The following is a 22,310-nucleotide window of genomic DNA, read 5'->3' as shown; positions in this document are numbered from 1 at the left end:
AAATGTCAACAAATAAAGGAGAACTCCTTTAGCCATAATCTTGCCAATAGTTGCTGACCTGATTTTATAGTCTTGAGCTCTGAAGAGAACATCACAACCTTTGTCACACTTCTAACTTACACTCAACAAAAAATGTTTTAGACAATCTACAAATAGTACATTCTGAGCCTTTCCTCTTCCATTATTCAGACTAACTGTGCCCTTTCCTCTAATTTTTGCTGCTTCATCATTGCAAAATGTGACATTTCCAGTTTTATTTTCATTTAGGGATTCAAACTTGTTTTTATCTCCTCGCATATGTCTAGAGTAGCCACTGTCCACGTACCATTTACTATTTTGATCTTGAGCATATAGAACTAGGTCACACTCATCAACTTTCTTTTCTTCCTTCTTCTTTCTCCACTGCATGCATTCTCTGTTCTACAATATTTTTGAGATGATAATCTATTGTGTTTAAGTTGACATTCATATGACTTGTGCCCAAATTTATGACAGTAGAAACATTCAGTGATATCAAAGAGAGGAGCAAATGCATTTTTGTTTAGATTCATGTTTGTTTTGATGTTTGTGAATCTATTGTTAGCCTCACTTCTCTTAGAATTCCTCAGATAATTTCTTCTAACATAAGCTCTGCAATCTATGGCTTTATGTCCAATTTTTTTTACAGCAGTAACAATACCCATAGAAAAAAACTTCCGTACCTGGTAGTGGATGACATTTGTGGATATAACCATCTTGACATTTGATAATCTTGTCTCTTGAAGAAGTATGGTCTTTTATAGTTTGTTGTTTGATTGTCCATTCCTTTTGTCTTTTGCACTTTTTCGGTAGTGCTTCTTTGCTGCTGTTCATTTGATGTTGGAGTGTTGCTCAAATTTTTGTTCTTAGATTGATGTGAACTATCATTGTCTCCCTTGACAACTTTTACAAAAGTAATTGTCTTTTTGTCTTTTGCCTTGGATTCACTGGATTCTCCTTCATAGCCTAACCCAACCTTCATGAGTGGAGACCTCTGAGCATTTAATATCACATCCAGTTTTTCAGATCCTTTTATATGTTGAATATTCATGTTCAAATCAGTTTGTGCCTTTTCTAGCGTTTTCTTCTTAATTACCACCTCTTCTTCCAATCTTTCACACTCCTGACTTTTCTCCTTTATTTGTTGCATCAAAATGTCAACAAATAAAGGAGAACTCCTTTAGCCATAATCTTGCCAATAGTTGCTGACCTGATTTTATAGTCTTGAGCTCTGAAGAGAACATCACAACCTTTGTCACACTTCTAACTTACACTCAACAAAAAATGTTTTAGACAATCTACAAATAGTACATTCTGAGCCTTTCCTCTTCCATTATTCAGACTAACTGTGCCCTTTCCTCTAATTTTTGCTGCTTCATCATTGCAAAATGTGACATTTCCAGTTTTATTTTCATTTAGGGATTCAAACTTGTTTTTATCTCCTCGCATATGTCTAGAGTAGCCACTGTCCACGTACCATTTACTATTTTGATCTTGAGCATATAGAACTAGATCACACTTATCAACTTTCTTTTCTTCCTTCTTCTTTCTCCATTGCATACATCCATCTATTCTATAATAGTTTTGAGATGATAATCTATTGTATTTAAGCTGACATTCATATGACTTGTGCCCAAAGTTATGACAGTAGAAACATTCAGTGATATCAAAGAGAGGAGCAAATGCATTTTTGTTTAGATTCATGTTTGTTTTGATGTTTGTGAATCTATTGTTAGCCTCACTTCTCTTAGAATTCCTCAGATCATTTCTTCTAACATAAGCTCTGCAATCTATGGCTTTATGTCCAATTTTTTTACAGCAGTAACAATACCCATAGAAAAAAACTTCCGTACCTGGTAGTGGATGACATTTGTGGATATAACCATCTTGACATTTGATAATCTTGTCTCTTGAAGAAGTATGGTCTTTTATAGTTTGTTGTTTGATTGTCCATTCCTTTTGTCTTTTGCACTTTTTCGGTAGTGCTTCTTTGCTGCTGTTCATTTGATGTTGGAGTGTTGCTCAAATTTTTGTTCTTAGATTGATGTGAACTATCATTGTCTCCCTTGACAAGTTTTACAAAAGTAATTGTCTTTTTGTCTTTTGCCTTGGATTCATTGGATTCTCCTTAATAATCTAACCCAACCTTCATGAGTGGAGACCTCTGAGCATTTAATATCACATCCGGTTTTTCAGATCCATTTATATGTTGAATATTCATGTTCAAGTCAATTTGTGCCTTGTCTAGCGTTTTCTTCTTAATTACCTCTTCTTCCAATCTTTCACACTCCTGACTTTTCTCCTTTATTTGTTGCATCAAAATGTCAACAAATAAAGGAGAACTCCTTTAGCCATAATCTTGCCAATAGTTGCTGACCTGATTTTATAGTCTTGAGCTCTGAAGAGAACATCACAACCTTTGTCACACTTCTAACTTACACTCAACAAAAAATGTTTTAGACAATCTACAAATAGTACATTCTGAGCCTTTCCTCTTCCATTATTCAGACTAACTGTGCCCTTTCCTCTAATTTTTGCTGCTTCATCATTGCAAAATGTGACATTTCCAGTTTTATTTTCATTTAGGGATTCAAACTTGTTTTTATCTCCTCGCATATGTCTAGAGTAGCCACTGTCCACGTACCATTTACTATTTTGATCTTGAGCATATAGAACTAGGTCACACTCATCAACTTTCTTTTCTTCCTTCTTCTTTCTCCACTGCATGCATTCTCTGTTCTACAATATTTTTGAGATGATAATCTATTGTGTTTAAGTTGACATTCATATGACTTGTGCCCAAATTTATGACAGTAGAAACATTCAGTGATATCAAAGAGAGGAGCAAATGCATTTTTGTTTAGATTCATGTTTGTTTTGATGTTTGTGAATCTATTGTTAGCCTTACTTCTCTTAGATTTCCTCAGATAATTTCTTCTAACATAAGCTCTGCAATCTATGGCTTTATGTCCAATTTTTTTTACAGCAGTAACAATACCCATAGAAAAAAACTTCCGTACCTGGTAGTGGATGACATTTGTGGATATAACCATCTTGACATTTGATAATCTTGTCTCTTGAAGAAGTATGGTCTTTGATAGTTTGTTGTTTGATTGTCCATTCCTTTTGTCTTTTGCACTTTTTCGGTAGTGCTTCTTTGCTGCTGTTCATTTGATGTTGGAGTGTTGCTCAAATTTTTGTTCTCAGATTGATGTGAACTATCATTGTCTCCCTTGACAACTTTTACAAAAGTAATTGTCTTTTTGTCCTTTGCCTTGGATTCATTGGATTCTCCTTCATAACCTAACCCAACCTTCATGAGTGGAGACCTCTGAGCATTTAATATCACATCCAGTTTTTCAGATCCTTTTATATGTTGAATATTCATGTTCAAATCAATTTGTGCCTTTTCTAGCCTTTTCTTCTTAATTACCTCTTCTTCCAATCTTTCACACTCCTGACTTTTCTCCTTTATTTGTTGCATCAAAATGTCTTCCACCTTCTTTGCTTCTTCAAGTTCAACTTTCAACTTTCAACTTGATAATTTCCTCTGAATTTGATTCTTCTTTTAAATATTTCAACAAAATCTCTTTCTGCTTTCTATTCTTTTGTTTAAACTTGTCTATTTCATCTAGGGCACTGATCAACTCCCCCTCAAGATCTACTTCACCTTCCTCTTCTTCTTCATATTCCTCACAATCTTTTTCAAGTTCTTCCAAGGCCATCAACATGAATTCACTAGTTCCATCTTCACTAGAGGATTCATTGGAACTTTCAGATACACTACTATCTTCTTGAGCATAGAAGCTTTTCCTTTTAAATTTTTTCTCTCTCTGCATTTTATTAGACTTGTTCTTTTCTTTCCCTCTAGGTTGATTTTCTTCTTTCTTATAAGGACATTTGGAGACATAATGCCCCATTGTTCCATAATTAAAACACTTAAATGAATGTTTTCCTTTGTACTTACCTGTACCTTTCTTCAACCTTCTGATAAATTTTGCTTCTTCCTCATCATAACTTGAGCATGTACATTCCTTTTCTTCTATAGACTTATCTGCCTTGAAAGTTGTATCTGGTGACTGAATTCCCTTTTGGAATTGTCATCTCATATGTTGTCAAGGAACCAAGTAGTTTATCTCTGTTCAAAGTCTCAAAGTTTGTTGTCTCTTCTATAGCTGAAACCTTAGGGTTGAACTTAGAAGGTAATGAGCTCAATATTTTTTGAACTATTACTTTCTTTGATTGTTTCTCCTAGACCCATCATGACATTAACAACTTCATCAACTCTTAAAAAGAACTTAGCAATATCTTCATCTTCATTCATTTTTAAAGTCTCAAACTGCGTTTTATATACTTGTAATTTGACCATCTTTACCTTTTTATCTCCTCCATGAATATTTTCCAGTTTAACCCAGATCTCTTTAGTTGCCTTACAATGCATTACTTTAATAAATTCAGACTCACTTAATCCACTCAAAAGTGCATTGATAGCTTTTGCATTAGCTATAAATTTCAATTTGGTATTTTTGTCACTAGTTATTTCCTTTGGTTCTTCATACCCTACCATCACAACAACCCAAACTTCTACTCCAAGAGACATTAAATATGCCTTCATTTTCACTTTCGAGAAGGCATACTTTGTACCAGTAAATATGGGGGCTTTATTTTTTGAGTATCCTTCATGACCAGCCATTCTATTGATTTAGGACCTCCTTCTAATTGTTAGACTGATCTGGAATTAAAATTGAAGGTTTACTGTAAATTTTTGCAAGCTAGTTTATGTTTTATGGGCAATGGATCGATATTGCAAAAGCACACAAACTAAGTTAAATTTTGCAAATTTTAATGATGAAAAATAGATAATAGGCAACATCACAACACAACAATTTGATGACGAAATTCACCTCTCCTGGGCTATGTCCCTGGGTCTAGCTTCCAATGGTGGCCTTTTATATTATATGCTCAAATTACAAAAATAACACTGCCATTGTGTCTAGAACACTGAAAAACCTCTGTGTAGGTTCTTCTTGGGCTCAAAAAGGCTGAAAAATGGCCAAGTTAGGCCTCCTCCTCCATTTCTCTATTATATATTCTGCAAATTCATCCCTCTCACAAAATTGGCGACAAAATTGGTCTTTGGTGGCCTTACAAGGTGAAAATTTCGCACTTACTGGTGGTAGTTTCAACCCACAAACCTTGCCGATTTTGGTGCAAAATGTCGAACTGTTAGTCGTGCCAATAGGGTCACGTCCCTATTCTTCCACCCCAGGTCATTCGTATGGTAGTTAATGTGACTAGGGGCTGGGCGCGGGCAGCGTGCCACACGTCCGCCCCTCCCGATTCACTCGCCGCCAGTGGTGTTAACATAATAAAACTGGACATTGACACTTCAACTGCCTCCCCGCGCCTCCAACCATTTGCCATGATTATATAGTGCTTCATGTGACTTGGGCTGGGCCGGTCGGGTGTGCCCACCGGCCCGACCCTTCCCCCAACGACGGAACTGCCCTCCCCCCAACGACGGAACCGATCGAACTTAAATACAATCACCACCACTAGATTTAATAAGTGGTACCCATGGCGTAGTGGTAAGATGTTCCGTTGTGTATTGTGAGGTCGTGGGATCGAAACCCGTGGAGGCTCATTCGGAGTGCCACGTGGCACCTTGTGATTGGCCCAAAACAAATAATCACCAACCAACCAAATCGTGCCATTTGCCTCTGTACGATCATGCCACATGTCTTGTCCTGATTGGTTCCATACTGCATAGTCATCCTACTGATGTCAACATCACGTCAGCGTATGGACTGCTTCGTGGCATCTGGACACTACCCAGTCAACCTTGCGAGTTGACTTTTTTTACTTTTTGCCAAAAACTTCAGAACGTGATAACTTCCTCATACAATGTTGGATTGAGGCGATTCAAACTTTGTTAGAATCAAAACGACGAGATGTACGATTTGGCACCAGTTTTGAGAGAATTTGAGCACTTCAATTTTTGAGCATATTTTTGATCCCTTGGATCATACACTGACACAGAGGGAACCTCGCTCTAACACCAATTGATATATGTTTGGAAATTACTGTGGGGGGTGAATCAGTAATTTTAAGCGTCAAGTTTTGCTCAACTTGAATTTCTTCGTATACAACTAATGTCTTATGTATATGCTTAATTATTAATGGTTTCCTTTTGCAGTTACCAGAGAGAGACATTTGCAAATATACTTATTCAGAATTTAAGAGCATTCACACAACATTCAAGAAACAACACATGAAGACACCACAAATATAAGTGGAAACCCATAAGAGAGAAAACCACAAATTTTTGACTGAAAGTGATGTGAAGACAAACTCCTACTTTCCAATTACATGAGATTTTTGTAGGCTCCAACCTATAAGGGGTTTCTACCTCAAGGAAGCTCCAACTCCGACAAAGTTTTTGCAAGCTACAACCCACAAGAGGCTCCTACCTCAACAGGTTACAACCTATTATTGATCAAGCTACAACTTGAAACGAGACTGCAATCTCCCAATGACAATACAGAGTCAAGTTTTCTAGTTACTTGATATTAATTTATGCTCTCAAATCTATTGCTCACCTTCTCTGTTTCTCTTTTTCAATGATGTTCTTCTTCTGCTACTTTTCTCTTCTTCCCCTTACCAGAAAGCTGCTCATGAACCCTCTCATACAAATTGCTTAACACCAAAATGTCCTGTATCTCATTCAACAATGTATCATTTATAATCATGGCTTATTGACTGTTTGTATTGTATGCAGAAATATGAAATGAGGAGTTTCTCTTGGTCTTCTAAAGCTTTTCACAATCTGCCTCTTCATTTTCAAATCTGAAAATCAGAATTTTGTAAAAATAGCGCTGCAATAAACTAGGTCAACAGCAATGATTGCATAAGAAAAATCTCAAAACTTTTTAGATTTGTATTGGCTACATTTCCAGATTTGTACTAGCTAGTGTTGATAATATCGATATCGGAAAAATATCGGCGAGGGTCCATAAAACATCTTGTCGTCAATATCGGCAAACATAAAAAATGCATAATATATTCATTTTTTCAGATTTTTAAACATATAAAGCAATAACAACATAAAATAAACACATTGGCACATAAATACGAAGAAAGCACTAATATATATGATGTAGTGGATGTAAAATAAAAATGATACATCAAAGGCGATACCAAATCCTGTTAATCCCTGATAATTGTCCAATCAAGGACTCAAATGTGGAGAACTAATACAAAATAACATCACATATATAAACGTATCTCATAATCATGAGTTATAAACTTATATGTAGCAAAACAAATAAAACTAGCAGCTATCTATCTGAGACTAGTGCCCTCTCCCTAGCAGCTATCTTTTTGTCTTGTTCAACAATTGCTTCAAGAACTTTTTGTATAACCTCTGCAATAGAAACCATACAAGGCATTACATCGTGTGCAGGGAGTCTAGCCAGATGTTATTTCAATCGCATGACCCCTCCTGACATCTTGGTCCCACTCAATTTGCATGATAAATATGCCTGATTTGCTCCACCAACAGGTTCCCCATACTCCCAAAATGGGTCCAAGGCTTTTGGCATATTGGTAGTGAACTAATTCAGACCTAGGGCACACAAAAAAAATGGCATTAAACCACCCAACACAAAAAATAATAAGTAATAACCACTTCATTTAAAAAAAAATACTACATTATTTGCAATGTGAATGAAAAATGGCAATAAGAAGGTGCATAAGAAAGTTGAAAAAAAAAGAATCTTGCTGTCCAAATATGGAGAAAATCCTTGCATTGGTTCATGGGCATGAAAATCATAACAAATGGAAAAAGAACAAAAAAACAAAATGTTGGTAGGCAAAGAGGCAAGCAAGCATAACCCTAAAATCTATGAAAAAATCATTAACATTGGGGTTTTTAAGAACATCCCTGTTAATGGAAGATATGAAGTTTGTCTCACTGTTCTTCAATCTTTGATCCACAAAAAATTCTTACTTGGTGGTGATAATGGTTGTTTGATCCTCAATCTCTCATTGACAACCACCACAAAACTCTTCCCTTTCCTTTTCCAACACTCAGAAACCAAAATGAGGAAAAAAAAGAGGCAAATTTCCCTTTTCTAGCCGCGGCCCAGCGTGCCTGGCGATATTTTATATTGTTGCTCGATATTTTGCCGAGATATCGCGATATCTCAGAAATATCGTGATATTTTCGGGGGAGAAAATATCACGATATTTTCTTGGCGATATTCCGGCTTGCCGAAAATTCCCGAAAATATCACAATATTTTCTCGGCAATATTCCGGCTTGCCGAAAATATCGCGATATTCAGTGATATATTGCCGATATTATCATCACTGGTACTAGCTACATGTTAATGCCTTTGAGGCTTTAATAAAAAAATACATTATTCCAGCTTATGATTCAAGATGTCATGCCATTTTCCAATTCAATCAACATATTTAACAATGTTTAGCCTTTGCACTTCACATCACTTTCAATCTTTGCATTCCAAGTAATCTTTCAACATAAATTAATTTTAACCCAATCAGCAACAATCAATTAGACCAATGACCTTAACATGACCATTTGACATCAATGCCAACATTATCAACAACTTCGGCCCTTCTTGCACAGATATAGTCACAGAATTCAGCTCTCTTCCTTAGGGTATGAATCACAGGAATTTCGTCCTTTTGCACTGGAGATAAATACAGAACTTTCGGCCTCCTGGATCCACAGTAATTCAGCCTCTTAGCACAAAACCAAACCACAGATTGCTCAATCTTTCCAAGAGATATATCACAGAGAATATTCGGCCTTCCAAGAGACTTCTATGCCTTCAATCTGCTCCTTGACTTGCTCTGTATGCCCAGAAATATATTGCTTGATGCTCAGAGCGAGTGTGCTTGGAGATGAAGACGAATGACACCATTATATAGTGAATTCATGGGTTGAACGGGTGCCAACACTAGCTGAGCCAACTTGTAGGATAGAGGGCCGACTTGAACACTTGTGGTGCCAAAACAAATATTCAAAAATTTAAATTTTGACTTTTTGATATTACAAAAAATTGATTTTCTCATGAGCATGAAGAACATGTTTATATGAAAAATTACATCAATAAAGTTATCAGTATGAAGACTGACCATAGCTACAAAATTCAGCAGGAACCACACTCAGTGTGTCTTGATTCTATTTATGAGAGTGCTATTTAATTGTACTCCATTCAGGAAAGTTAATACAAGTGAATTTGTATTGGTCTTCCAGCTACTTAAGTGTATTTGAGTATTATCTCATTCTCTCCTCTCTTTTGTCTTGCAATTGCTACTGTAATTTTTTGTCACAACTACATCTTGTGCTTAAAATCTATCTGTTTGAACTCTTGATTTTTAAGTGGGTAAAATTATGAACAGATTATCAAAGAATAATTGTCAGAATTTGACATCCTCGAAGCCTTTGGAAAACAATTTTCAATACCCATAGCATCTTAGAATGGTTGTTAGGTAGCATAAAATATTGCATTCCTGCTTTGCTTGTTTCCCAAACTTTAATTTTAATTCAACTTGAAATACTCGATAATTGTTTTTGATACACTTGGATTATTTGCATAATACATCGTGAATGTTACAAAAAATTATTGATAACTGTAAATTCAAAATAGATTTATCTCTAAACTATCCTTTTTTTGACTGTGATGTATTTCTTCTCATGTTTTCCTGCCTTTACACAAGTTTTTATCCTTGATTGCAAGAGAAGTTTAACTGTTCAAGGAATTCAATGCTATGCTACTTGGTTTGATTCTCCAAGTCTTTTTTGGCATGTTCATATCTTTTTAAACCATATTAATCGTGCCAAAATATTGTGAGTGAAGTAAGCTGTTTTTCTAGGGCTTTCCTGTTCTAGGAGTGAAGGTGCCTTTAGAAGTAGCTTGTCGTATTTTCTTGATAACAAAGAAACTGGATGAAAAAAGACAGAAAATAAACCTTGATTATTTTATACCACACACTTCAAATCTCTGTTCAGTCTATATTTTGCTACACATCATTTTTGTTTTTACATATATTTTTTGTGCATATGGTCTCTAATCATTACAATTATCGGTAACTATTTGTGAAAAATAAGAGAATGGAGTGGTGATATTTTTTGAAATTTCATATTTCCAGGGAGTGCTTTACCGGCTTTTGCCCAAGTTTCAGTTTCCTCATATTATGCAGCATCAGCTGCTTCACACTACACAGTGTCACAGCTTACCAGGCGTATTGAAGGCTTTGCTACTCGTCATAATTGCTCTAGAGATGAATTTAGCAAACAACATGAATCGAGGCCATAATGTGAAGACGCTGATTCAGAAAAATCTGCTTGTTCAGATTATTAGGTATTTTACACCTTTTCAGCTCTTTCATGATTTGGAAATTATGTGCAGCAATTATACTTTACAGCTTGAAAAGATTTATTTCTGATCTTTCTAAACTTTTGCTTTTTAAGATTTTAAAGAATTGATGTATTATAAAAAAGGGTGCATTTTGCTACAGTTGAAATTAATTTGTTACAACAGGTTAGGTGCAATGTTAGCCTTAACAAACTCTCAAATTCTGGAGTGAGTTTCTATCATTCTATACACTGGAGCCAATGATCATTTCAGGATACTGCCCAACTTTCTGCAATGTGTTTAGGATCAACATAGTTGGGTTGATATTTTCTAGGTCAGGATGTGAGAAAATGTAATAATTCGAATCAAACCGAGTGATTACATTATCTTTGCATTTTCGTTCCTTTTGCTCTCACACGTGCTTCAGCTTGAATAACGACAGAAAGCTTTATTTATACGTTTTCAGTGTGTTGCTTGCAGAAATCCATCTATTGATATGTACTATGCTTGGATGATTGGGCTTTGCATGATAATTCTATCAACGATATATATTAAGCACCTAAAGTCAGCCCAATAGGATTCGGGGAAGAAGAGTTGCAAATATTGCGTCCATGTGGGGTCCTACATCTTTGTAGTACGATAAGAGGAATTTGGCAGTGATTTAAAGTCATCGAGTAAATTTTCTATTAAAAGTCGACTCTTTATTATATAATTGAATTCTAATAATTTTATAATTTACTAGATGATTGGGATAAAGGCTCTGATTGTTTTCTACAACATATTTTTTTTCATAAAATAACCTATTTGAGTGTTATTTTAGTTTTAAAATATCAACACGATGTGCGAAATAGACAGCTATCAGTGATGGAAAGGAACCTTTAGGTCGACCTTGGTACTATTGAGGTGTATGGTATGCTAACACGGGGACGGGGATTGCAAGATAACGAAGGAGCAATGGCTGAAATATTAAAGTCGAGTTGTGGATTAGCCTTTGTGGAAAGACAATATGTTTGACTGTTCATGAGATTTTGAGCAAAATGAACAGTTTCTATAATACGAAGAACAAGCCCTTCACAAACTGAAACTCAATAGGTTATGGCTACTGATATTTTTGCCAGGAATACATCTATTATATTTTTCATGCAATGTAAATAAAGATAAATACCTATTTTGATCTGCTATCTCCATAGTACATGAGTCTCTTTCTGGACACGACTTCGGGAAAGTTTTATGTTTATTTTTTCAAATGTAAAGAATATGATGGCCCATAAAAATGTGTAGATATAGGATATGAGTATGTAGGTATAGGATACGAGGGTATGAAGGTATAGGATATGAGTGTCTATAAAAATGTGTAGATAGGGAAGGAAGCTTTCAACTTCATCATATTTTAAGGCTGTGCGTTAACTTCTTTCTTCACGGCATGTTCATATGCAATATCCATTTATATGTAGTAAATGATATGTTTTCAAATGATTTTGGTTTTCATTTATGCAACCTACCATGTATCTAGGAGCACAACACGACTCCAAAGACAAGACCTTGTCAATTTCGGAAATCTAATGGAATCTCACATTACGTCTAAATTTTTGGTAATTTTCTGTGGTTACACTTATAACAATTTATGGATGGCAAACAAACCATGCCTTGAGAGGAGGCAAGCCCTACCCATATGAGCATCAAGTCAATGATATGATGCATTACAAAATATATATGTAGAAACAAATAACAACACCGTTCTCTTTGGTGGTAAAAGAAGCATAGTTTACTTGGTCCTTAAGATTCCATTTCTTTGATAAATCATAAAGGATGCCACCTTTTTGACCATGAACATTAGAATTTACACAAGCATGGTTATTACCTTATTAATAAGATATTCATGTTTTAAAAGAGAATTTCTTTTTTGACAAGCTTGAAGTATTTTCCTAAATATCTAGGAATATGTTACTTCGGTGTATGCACTTTCCTCAAATATTTTTCTAAGTTTTAATTATTTTATTGTAATTTTGATGTGAAATATATCCTAGAAGGTTGAAAAATATGCCCTGAGAGACTTGGCACGAGAAGAAATATCTATCATTAAATGTTTAAACATGTTTGTAGTTTTAACTTTTCAAACTTCTTAGAAAGATAAAGAATGAATAATTAGCCATCCATGAATAATCAAAGGAGGCAACATTGTTGGTCTCAACGTTAAAGTAATAGCCAATAGGTACTTAGCCGACTTGGTGAAAGTAGGGTGTTATTATCACCCCACTAGGGTTCAAGTTTCTCAATGACATGTTGTGCTTGTGCTTGTGCTTATGCTTTTGTGCATGTGCTTACCAAAATAGATGGGGCTCGATGCAAGTCTCGAGTGACTTTGGAAAAATAGATCTCCTTCGATCATGGTTTCTTAGTTGAAGGAGACCTTTGTAGCGTGATAAGACATTTATGTGCCAATATTAATTCTCAAAAAGAGTAATTGTTGCTTTTGTTCATTGAAAGCTTCAATAAAAAAAACATTAAAACAATATATGTTTTTCACACAAAGCAAATTTTTTTGTAGAAATAAGTACTTTAAAAAAGGGGCACATTTGCCATATTACGTTGAAAAATCGCTGATTGAGAACATAGTGAAAAGAAATATGATTGGAGCGTGTTATGTCTCCTTTTTTCTCTACGCATATAAGGTGTAATTAGGTTCGGTCTTCATAATGACATGTAATTATGATTTTATGTAATAAGATGTAAATAAGAAAAATGAAATTATTTTATTGACTTGTTTCATGGGTTTCATGAGCAAGTATTTTGTTTTTGAGTCAAGACTCCCATTGAGAGTCTTTAGGATTCAATTGTCATCTAGTCATAAAATGTAAGAGTCATTGTCATGTAATGAAGTCATGTTACACTTTGTAAAGGTCATCTTCTCTATGTAAAAGTATCCTCCAAGAACTTGTCACCTAACCTTTTCAAGTCAGCCTACAACGATGAAGGAATATGCTAGAAAAAGTCAGCTTAATCTCCCATTATCAAGTCAGCCTAAAGACCCAGTTAAGACGTGTATAAATAGCCTAACTCGACCTCATTTGTAGACACATAGTTCAGACAAGCAATTCGATTTGATCTCAGTTAGAGAAGTGCGAAAACAAGGCATAAGAAAGGTACGAAGAGAGGACTAGGAAGAAGTGCGAAGAAGAGGCAGAAAGAAGGTGTGAAGAAAGAGAAGTTACGAAGATGATTCTTTTGGGTATGCGAAATAGAATTCCTCTGGGATCGAAGTAGGGTTTCTTTTGGGATAACAAAGGAAGGAATCTTCTAGGGTAGCAAAGAAAAGACTCTTCTGGGTAATCAAGGTAGAGACCGAGTTTCTCTATAGAAGACCTAGAGGCCGAGATTCTCTAGGGAAGTTGTGAAGGTGCAGTGGAAAAAGATAGAGATCAAGTTTCTCTAGAAGGAGCCGAAAAGGAGCAGTTCTAGATCAAGAAGAAAGGCAAAGTAAGGAAGAGGCAGAGCATCAAGGTTGGTGACAAGGTTCTTGAGAGGATACTAGAGTCAAGGGTCTGTGTCAAGGTCTTGGTACTAATCAATTAAAGATCTAGAAGAATTTTGATCGGGTTTTCCTCTCAAGAGGTAAGAGGTTTTGGCTCTCATTGAAGAAGCCTACATACTGTGTCACTTGTATTTTATGGATATTGGTAATTGTCTTGATGAAAGAACACATTAATAAGCTAACGAAGAAAAGACTATAAGATTAAGAAGTAAAAGTGCATCACAAGCAATTATCAAGAAGAGAAATTGTTAACTGTGAATGCCCTAGATTTCTCAACATGGTATCAGAGCTTAGGTGCTGAAGACAAGAAGGGGCAGTCAAAACAAGTTGACACACAAGCATTGATCTTCAAAGAAAGCATCAAAGTAAGTCAAACGCTATCAACGAGGTCAAGATCTACATCAAAGAAACCATAGATTGAAGAAGCTAGAAAGAAAGATTGAAACCCTAGAAGCAATTCGGATATCATCACATCATCAAAGGAGTGAAGGCTCTTCAATTCAAGAAAGATCGTGAATCAAGCTCTTGTTGAAAAGTGTAACTAGGTTCGGTCTTCATAATGACATGTAAACATGATTTTATGTAATAAGATGTAAATAAAGAAAAATGAAATTATTTTATTGACTTGCTTCATGGGTTTCATATCTATAGCCTATCCCATCCTCCATTTGAAGAAAAGAACTCGACTCACATGAGACAAGAAGAAGTGCGAAAGAAGGAAGAGAAGCAGTAGTACGAAAAAGGAAGAGAAGGAAAAGTGTGAAAAAAGAAAGAGGATTCTTCTGGGTAATACGAAATTAGGGTGTCTTCTGGGCCAGTGAAAAGACTTTCTTCTGGGACAATAACATTTCTTCTGGGCAACAAAATCTTCTGGGACAATGAAAATTATTCTAGGTTGTAGATTCTTCTGGGGCAGTGCAAAATCTAGGCAACATAATCCTTTGGGAAGTGCGAAGTTGTTAAATTATGGTATGTTCTATGCTTAGAGCAGTTTACTTCTTTTACTTTTATTAGCCACTGATTAGCAATCACAACATAAAGTAAAATGTAGATAGAACATTAAATGATCGACAGAAAACAAGCCAAGACAAGAGAGGCAAGATGTGGTTGCTAGCTAGGTACAAACCCCAATGCGGGGAAACCCTTTGATCAAATCTTCTTTTATCTTCAATAGTTTAGCAGAGAGAAATAGTACAATGCAGAATTTTGGAATTTTATAACAGTAACAACAAAACCCTAACCAACAAAGTCAAAGCTGGTCAAACAAGTCAAATTTGACCTCCAATAAGCTCGGTCAATATCCTAGTCAACTTGGCTTCCAATAGCAAGAAGAGTCAACCCAAAACAGTCCGAAATTATAGTCAAACTTTAGTCAATGCTGGACAGATCTACGGTCAACCTTTTGACAGTCAACGCTGGTCCAACCTAAGGTCAGATCACCTCAGTTTGCGTGCCAAAATTTGCGGCTTGCCAAGGAGAAGCAACCACACCTAATCCGAAAGCAAAGAGGAGTCCACGCTGGTCAAAGTACCTTCCGCAACCTTGGTCAAACTTGGTCAATGCAGCCCTAATCAGAAATCTGCGTCTTCCTTTTTCAACCACACGTGTGAGAGAGAGAGGCTCATCTAATGCATAGGAAAGAGAGAAGATGAGTGATGAGATGAGTTGCAAATGACTCAACCTCTCTTCTATTTATATGAAACGCTGGGCATGTGTGCCACACACTTAGCTGTTGGCCGACCTTGACAATTTGTCAAGTAATTAGAAATAAATTCATATTTTCATAAATACTTGTCGGAATTTGATGATCTTTAGATCAATCCTACACCTCTCAATGAGAGGAATCTAGGAAAAATATTAGCAACCATAAATAAGGTGACCCACATGGAGTTTGGCCCTAGTTGCCAATTTTAACACTCCCTCTCAACTAGGGAGAACTCCATCTGCAATCCGTCTGGCCGTCGCTACTATCATAGCCATCAACTGCACTGCCCTGCACAGCTTGGTCCTGCTCTGCTCGAACTATGAAGAAGAAGAAATGATCGAGGATGTATCATACCATCCTCCATTGACCCGAAGTCAGTCTCAGAGTGTGTCATAACACTCTCACTGATCCCAGATCAGTATCATTGATCCCAGATCAATGGAGGTCATCGTAGCATAGGGAGTACGGTAGATACAACGATGCGTCCATCGATAGTACTACTATGGTCTCTAACCTCATTTCCTTGCTCGTTGATCAGATGAGAGGTACTTCCCATGAGTCCCACACTGCATGGGTAGGATGCCTCGACAGGAGAACTAATCATCCTGTCCACAAGAGAACGAATCATCCTGTCCAATAGATGCCACGAAGAATTAATCATCCTGGCCTACATGAGAACTAATCATCCTGTTCCATAGTCACCACATAGAACTAATCATCCTGTTCCACAGTCGCCACAGGGTGTCACAGGGGAAGGTTGAACCTTTCACCCTGTACATAGTGCACCACTAGGGGATGGTGAGTCGCCCTATGGTCATATGTCGCTCCAAGAAGTACCACACGACCCCTTGGAGCTCCCAGAGCTTAATACATCATACTCGACCCTCATAAGAGGGTCTCTGAATGACACCAAGTCGTTCTTGGAAAGTCAAGAATTTGACCTTTCCCAGGGGCTTTGTCAAAGTGTTGGCGACCTGTTCATCTGTACTGATATGTTGGAGCCTTATTGCTCCCCGCTACACCATATCTCGAATATAGTGGTACCTGATATCAATATGCTTGGAGCGATCATGGAATACAGGATTCTTTGATAAACGAATCCCGCTCTGGTTGTCACACAGGATCATGGTGGTATCCAATGTAAATCCAAACAGCTCACTGAAGAGCTTTCGCAACCAGAGTGCCTCACAAGAGGCCATACTACAGCAATGTACTCTGCCTCAGCGGTGCTCAAAGCCACCGACTTCTGCGTCCTGCTCATCCAGGATATCGAGGTAGATCCCAAAGAGAAACATCACCCTGAAGTGCTCTTTTGGTCCACCACACTGCCTGCCCAGTCAACATCGGTATATCCAATTTGTCTCACATCTTCGACAATGTATCTCAACCCATGAGTGATCGTGCCACGAAGATATCTCAACAGATTGTTGGCACCAATCCAATGTGAGTGGTGAGGCTCAACCATATGTTGACTCAATGTGTTGACTGCAAAGCATATATCTGGACGGGAATTCACCAAGAACATCAATGCTCCGACGAGTTGATGATACTCTGTAGCATTTCGTAAAACAGGTTTGGGAGCACTATCGCTTAACTTCTTGAAGTCAAGCTCCATTGGGGTAGTTACGTGCTTGCAATCCACCATGCTGAATCTCTCCAATATCTTCACCACATATTTTCCTTGAGATAGGAAAATCTCCCCTGACTTCTGCCAGACTTCTAGTCCTAGGAAATAGTGCATCAGTCCTAGGTCCTTCATCTCAAACTTAGAAGCCAACTCCCTCTTACATTTGTGAATGAGAGGGTCTGCCCCTGTTAGAAAGAGGTCATCAACGTACAACACCAGTATGAGAGGATGTCATCTTCAACCTTAAAGTAAACGTTAGGGTCGGCTTCACTCCTAGTGAATCCCAGCTTCATCAAGTAGCTATCGATCCTTTCATACCACGCTCGGGGTGCTTGCTTAAGCCCATAGAGGGCCTTCTTCAACCTGCACACATGAGATTCTCGATCATGAATCTCAAATCCTTCGGGTTGCTCCACATAGACTTCCTTTTTGATCGAACCATGCAAGAACACAGTCTTGACATCCATCTGATGTAGGTTCAATCCTTGTGAAACAGCAAGGGCTATGATCGAGCGGATGGTGGTATATCGAGCAAAAGGTACAAATATCTCGTCATAGTCTATACCTTCCTTCTAAGAGAAGCCACGAGCGACAAAACGAGCCTTATACTTTTCTGCACTTCCATCAACTGCATGCTTTATCTTGTAAAGCCATTTCGAAGTGACAATTGCCTTGCCCTGGGGTCTGGGTATCACATCCCAAACATTGTTTTTCATGATGGACTCATATTCCTCAGTCATAGCATCCTTCCATATTTGATGCTTGACACCTTTTGTGAATGACGAAGGCTCATTTTGGATGATCGTGCTCATGATGGTCAGGTATCCTTGATACCTGTTCGGCTTCTTACTTTCACGGAAGGTTCCTCTGGGTGCAATGTGTCATTCAGCGTCATCAAGTATCCCCCTAAGCCATGAAGGCCTCTTCCTAGAAGAGGAAGGCTCTTGCGGAGGAGGATCAATAAGATCCATAGGTTCTTCCACATCGGGCATCGTCTCATCTTCCTTTTCCTTCGGTTCCCTGGTGTCAGCTTCTTTAGATCCTCTTAGAGTAGGAAGATTTTCTACTTTTCTAAGAGCCATATCTTCATCAAAGATGACGTCATGGCTAATTTCGACTTCCCTTTGACTAGCCACATAGATTCTATAGCCCTTAGTATTTTCGCTATAGCCCACGAAGATTCCTTTCTTTCCAGATGCACCCAATTTATTCCTTTTCTCCTTCGGCACATGAAAATATACGGGACTTCCAAAAATTCTAAAATGAGATACATTAGGTTTCTTACCAGTGAACATTTCTTCGGGAATCTTGGAACCTAATGCTTGATGAGGGCATTGGTTTTGTACATATACGGCGGTATTTGCAGCTTCGACCCATAGAAACTTCAAAAGTCTTTGATCATGGAGCATAGCACATACAACTTTCACAATCGTACAGTTCTTCCTTTCCGCCACACCATTCTGCTCAGGAGTATATGGTGTAGTAGTCTCCCTCTTAATGCCAACCTCTTTGCAAAAGTCATGAAACTCACTGGATTCATATTCAGTCCCATTATCAGTTCTTAAGATCTCGATCTTCTTTTCGCTCTGATTCTTGATCAAGGCTTTGAAGTGCCGAAACCAGGAGAACACTTCATCCTTCCTTTTCAAGAAGTATATCCAAGCCTTGCGAGAATAATCATCTGTAAAAGTGAGGTAATATAAATATCCTCCCAAGGAGTTCACATGCATCATACCAGATATGTCTGAGTGAACCAACTGCAATATATAAGAGGTCTTGCTTTGGCTTGAGGGAAATGGTCCCCTTTTGAGTTTTCCGTTGGCACATCCTGGACGTACACCTTCTTGCTCTAATCTGAACTCGGGCATCCCGGTCACCATTTTTCTGACATCGGGTAGAGCTTTATAATGAAGATGTGTCACAAGACATGACACCCAGCGGACTTCCTCTGACTTGATATAATGAATCAACTCAAAACCCAAGAGTGAAAGCATCTTTAAAGTTCTTTTTCCATACATGTACCATGCCATCGCTGAAGGCCACCTTGTAGCCTTTGTCTTCCATTGCCGAAATGGACACCAGGGTCTTTTTGAGATCAGGCACATATAATACATCCTGTAAATGGATTGTATTTCCCTGATTCAATTGAAGAGTGACATTCCCTACGCCTTTCACGAGATATTTTCAATTGTCCCCAAGAATAATTTCCAAGTTGGTCTCCTTCTCTACTAGATTAGAGAGAGCTTCTTTGTAACCAGTGAAGTGCCTTGAGGCACCACTATCAATAAGCCAATTTCCCAGCGAGTCTGGGGGAACAGTAGTAGAGAAAGCCGCTGGTAGATAATATTCATCTTGCTTATTGTTAACAACTTTAGATTCATACATGGAGTTTCTTGTCTTCTTGAAGGGTTGTCCTCTTCCTTGATTTTCGACATTTCTTTTACCTCTGCCATTTGACCTGCCATTCCTTTGATTGCCTTGAGAGTGATTTTGATCATCGTCTCAGTGTGAGTCCCTTTTATCAGGGCACTCCCTCGCATAGTTGCCCGTTTTATTGCAATTGTAACATCGTCCTTTTCTTCCACCCTTCGGTCCAGCCTTTCCTTTGAATTTAGCCTCGGAATTGTTTCTTCTTTTAGCATGAGAAGAAAAGGCAGAGGGATGACCTTCAAGTACAAGCATTTCTTGCTCTTCCATCCTTGTTTTTTCTTGAATGCATCTGGCCATCAATTCCTCAAATCCAGGAATTATGTTATTGTTGAGAAGAGTAGTCCTGAATATATACCATTTAGGTGGCAGTCCTCCAAGAATTGTGAGTGTCATTTCCCTGTTAGGAATTACTTCTCCATTAGATAGGAGATTGTTCTTGATCTTGGTGATCCTTAAGAAATATGCTTGAATACTCTCATCTTTGCCCTTCTTAATTTCCTTTAGCTTATATCTAAGGAACAAAACTTGATTTGCATCATTAACTTCAAATAAACTCACTAGTTTATCGTAGATTTCCTTGGAGGTGGTTAGCTCGAAAACATAGGCCACCAGGCGCTTGTCGATAGTCCTGTGTGATCTTCCTTGCTTTGACTTCTCCCTTGGTCCATTTGTTCCTAGCAACAACGGATGCATTTGATGGAAGCTCAACAATCTTGCCTCTCACATGGTCCAACACTTCCTGCTCTTCTAATGTTAAATCGAGAGACATCTTCCATCCGTGATAGTCAGACTTCTCACGGAGTTTGTCTTCAGCAGGGAAGTGTGTTGAGGGCCCCATGACTTCTTTAAGATAGCTTTAACAGCCTTTGGTGCTCTGCTCTTGCTCTTGCTCAGGCTTTGTCTTCACCTCAACTCTGATACCATGTTAAATTATGGTATGTTCTATGCTTAGAGCAGTTTACTTTTACTTTTATTAGCCACTGATTAACAATCACAACATAAAGTAAAATGCAGATAGAACATTAAATGATCGACAGAAAACAAGCCAAGACAAGAGACACAAGATGTGGCGGCTAGCCAGGTACAAACCCCAATGCGGGGAACCCCTTTGATCAAATATTCTTCTATCTTCAATAGTTCAACAGAGAGAAATAGTACAATGCATAATTTTGAAATTTTATAACAGTAACAACAAAACCCTAACCAGCGAAGTCAAAGCTGGTCAAACAAGTCAGATTTGACCTCCAATCATCTTGGTCAATATCTTAGTCAACTCGACATCCAACAACAAGAAGAGTCAACCCAAAACAATTCGAAATTACAATCAAACTTCAGTTAACGCTGGACAGATCTGCGATCAACATTTTGATAGTCAATGCTGGTCAAACTTGAGGTCAGATCACCTCAGTTTGCGTGCCAAAATTTGTGACCTGCCAAGGAGAAGCATCCTCACCTAATTCAGAGTCAAAGGAGTCCACGCTGGTCAAAGTACCTTCCGCAGCCTTGGTCAAACTTGTTCAACGCAGCCCTAATCAGAAATTTGCGTCTTCCTTTTTCAGCCACACATGTGAGAGAGAGAGACTCATCCAATGCGTAGGAGAGAGAGAAGATGAGTGATGAGATGAGTGGCAAATGACTCAACCTCTCTTCTATTTATATGAAAGGCTAGGCATATGTGCCACATACTTAGCTGCTGGCTGACCTTGACAATTTGTCAAGTAATTAGAAATAAATTCATATCTCCATAAATACTTGTCAGAATCTGATGATCTTTGGATCAATCCTACACTTCTTGACGAGAGGAATCTAGGAAAAATATCAACAACCATAAATAAGGTGACCCACATGGAGTTTGGCCCTAGTTGCCAATTTTAACAAAAGTTGGGGCAACAAAAGAAGGAACCTTTTGGGAGGTCGAAGTAGAGACCTAGAGACCTAGTCTCTCTAGAGGAAGCCAGGAAAGACCTAGAAACCGAGATTCTCTAGGGAAATATGAAGAGAAGCAGTAAGAAGGATAGAGACTGAGCTCTCTAGAAGGAGCCAAGGAAAGCAATGTGAGAAAGACAGAGCAAAGGAAGAGGCAGAGTATCTGTTGGGTCCCTATAATACTAGTGATTACCTTATTACTATTATAGTTATACCCCTTATTAATATTGTTGTGCCCCTATTGCCCCCATATTGTTATTACTGTGCCCCATAGAATCCCTCTATTGTTATTTTTATGGCTTTATATTATTATTGTTAGGTCGGCTGGATTATATTGTGACTCCTTAGACTCCTATATATAGAAATGAGGTTTTGTCATTTGAATCATCCAAGAATTGTTCACTTATGTAATGTAAAGGAGGTTGCCCCCTCGAAGAGGCTGAATTCTAAGGCGTTGATCTATCTTTTCTTGAGCTGGTTTCATAACATTTGGTATCAAAGCTTTGGATTTTAGAGTTTCGCTACTCCAAACAGGTCATCATGGCATTTTAGCTATAACTTTTTTTTCTGCGACGTTTCAGAAGTTGCAAAAAAACCCATTTGAGAAGAAATCACGCTGAACCTCGGGTCCGAATTTCAGAGCTTTTCGTGCTATATCTGCGGAGATATGATTTGAGGAAGTTGGTCT

General features: G+C 37.8%; 1 protein-coding gene across 6 annotated transcripts in view; it reads left to right on the top strand.

Moving 5' to 3' along the window:
* The window catches only part of LOC149199891 (uncharacterized), a 184,731-nt gene extending 173,148 nt beyond the window's left edge, over positions 1-11,583 (top strand). For 2 of the 6 annotated variants that reach the window (XM_089402547.1, XM_089402550.1), the window contains 2 exons: positions 10,197-10,408; positions 10,869-11,583. In XM_089402547.1, the coding sequence (XP_089258673.1) occupies positions 10,197-10,408; positions 10,869-10,917 (261 nt within the window). In that variant the 3' untranslated portion in view covers positions 10,918-11,583. The other 4 variants (XM_089402546.1, XM_089402549.1, XM_089402548.1 and 1 more) reach the window with 2 other exon arrangements.
* The last annotated feature ends 10,727 nt before the right edge of the window (positions 11,584-22,310 follow it).

Source organism: Pinus tabuliformis, chromosome 2_1, assembly GCF_031772625.1.
Source record: "Pinus tabuliformis cultivar Carrire ecotype Pingquan chromosome 2_1, CPIR1, whole genome shotgun sequence".
NCBI classification, from domain to species: domain Eukaryota; kingdom Viridiplantae; phylum Streptophyta; class Pinopsida; order Pinales; family Pinaceae; genus Pinus; species Pinus tabuliformis.
This window is presented reverse-complemented; position numbering and strand designations above follow the sequence as displayed.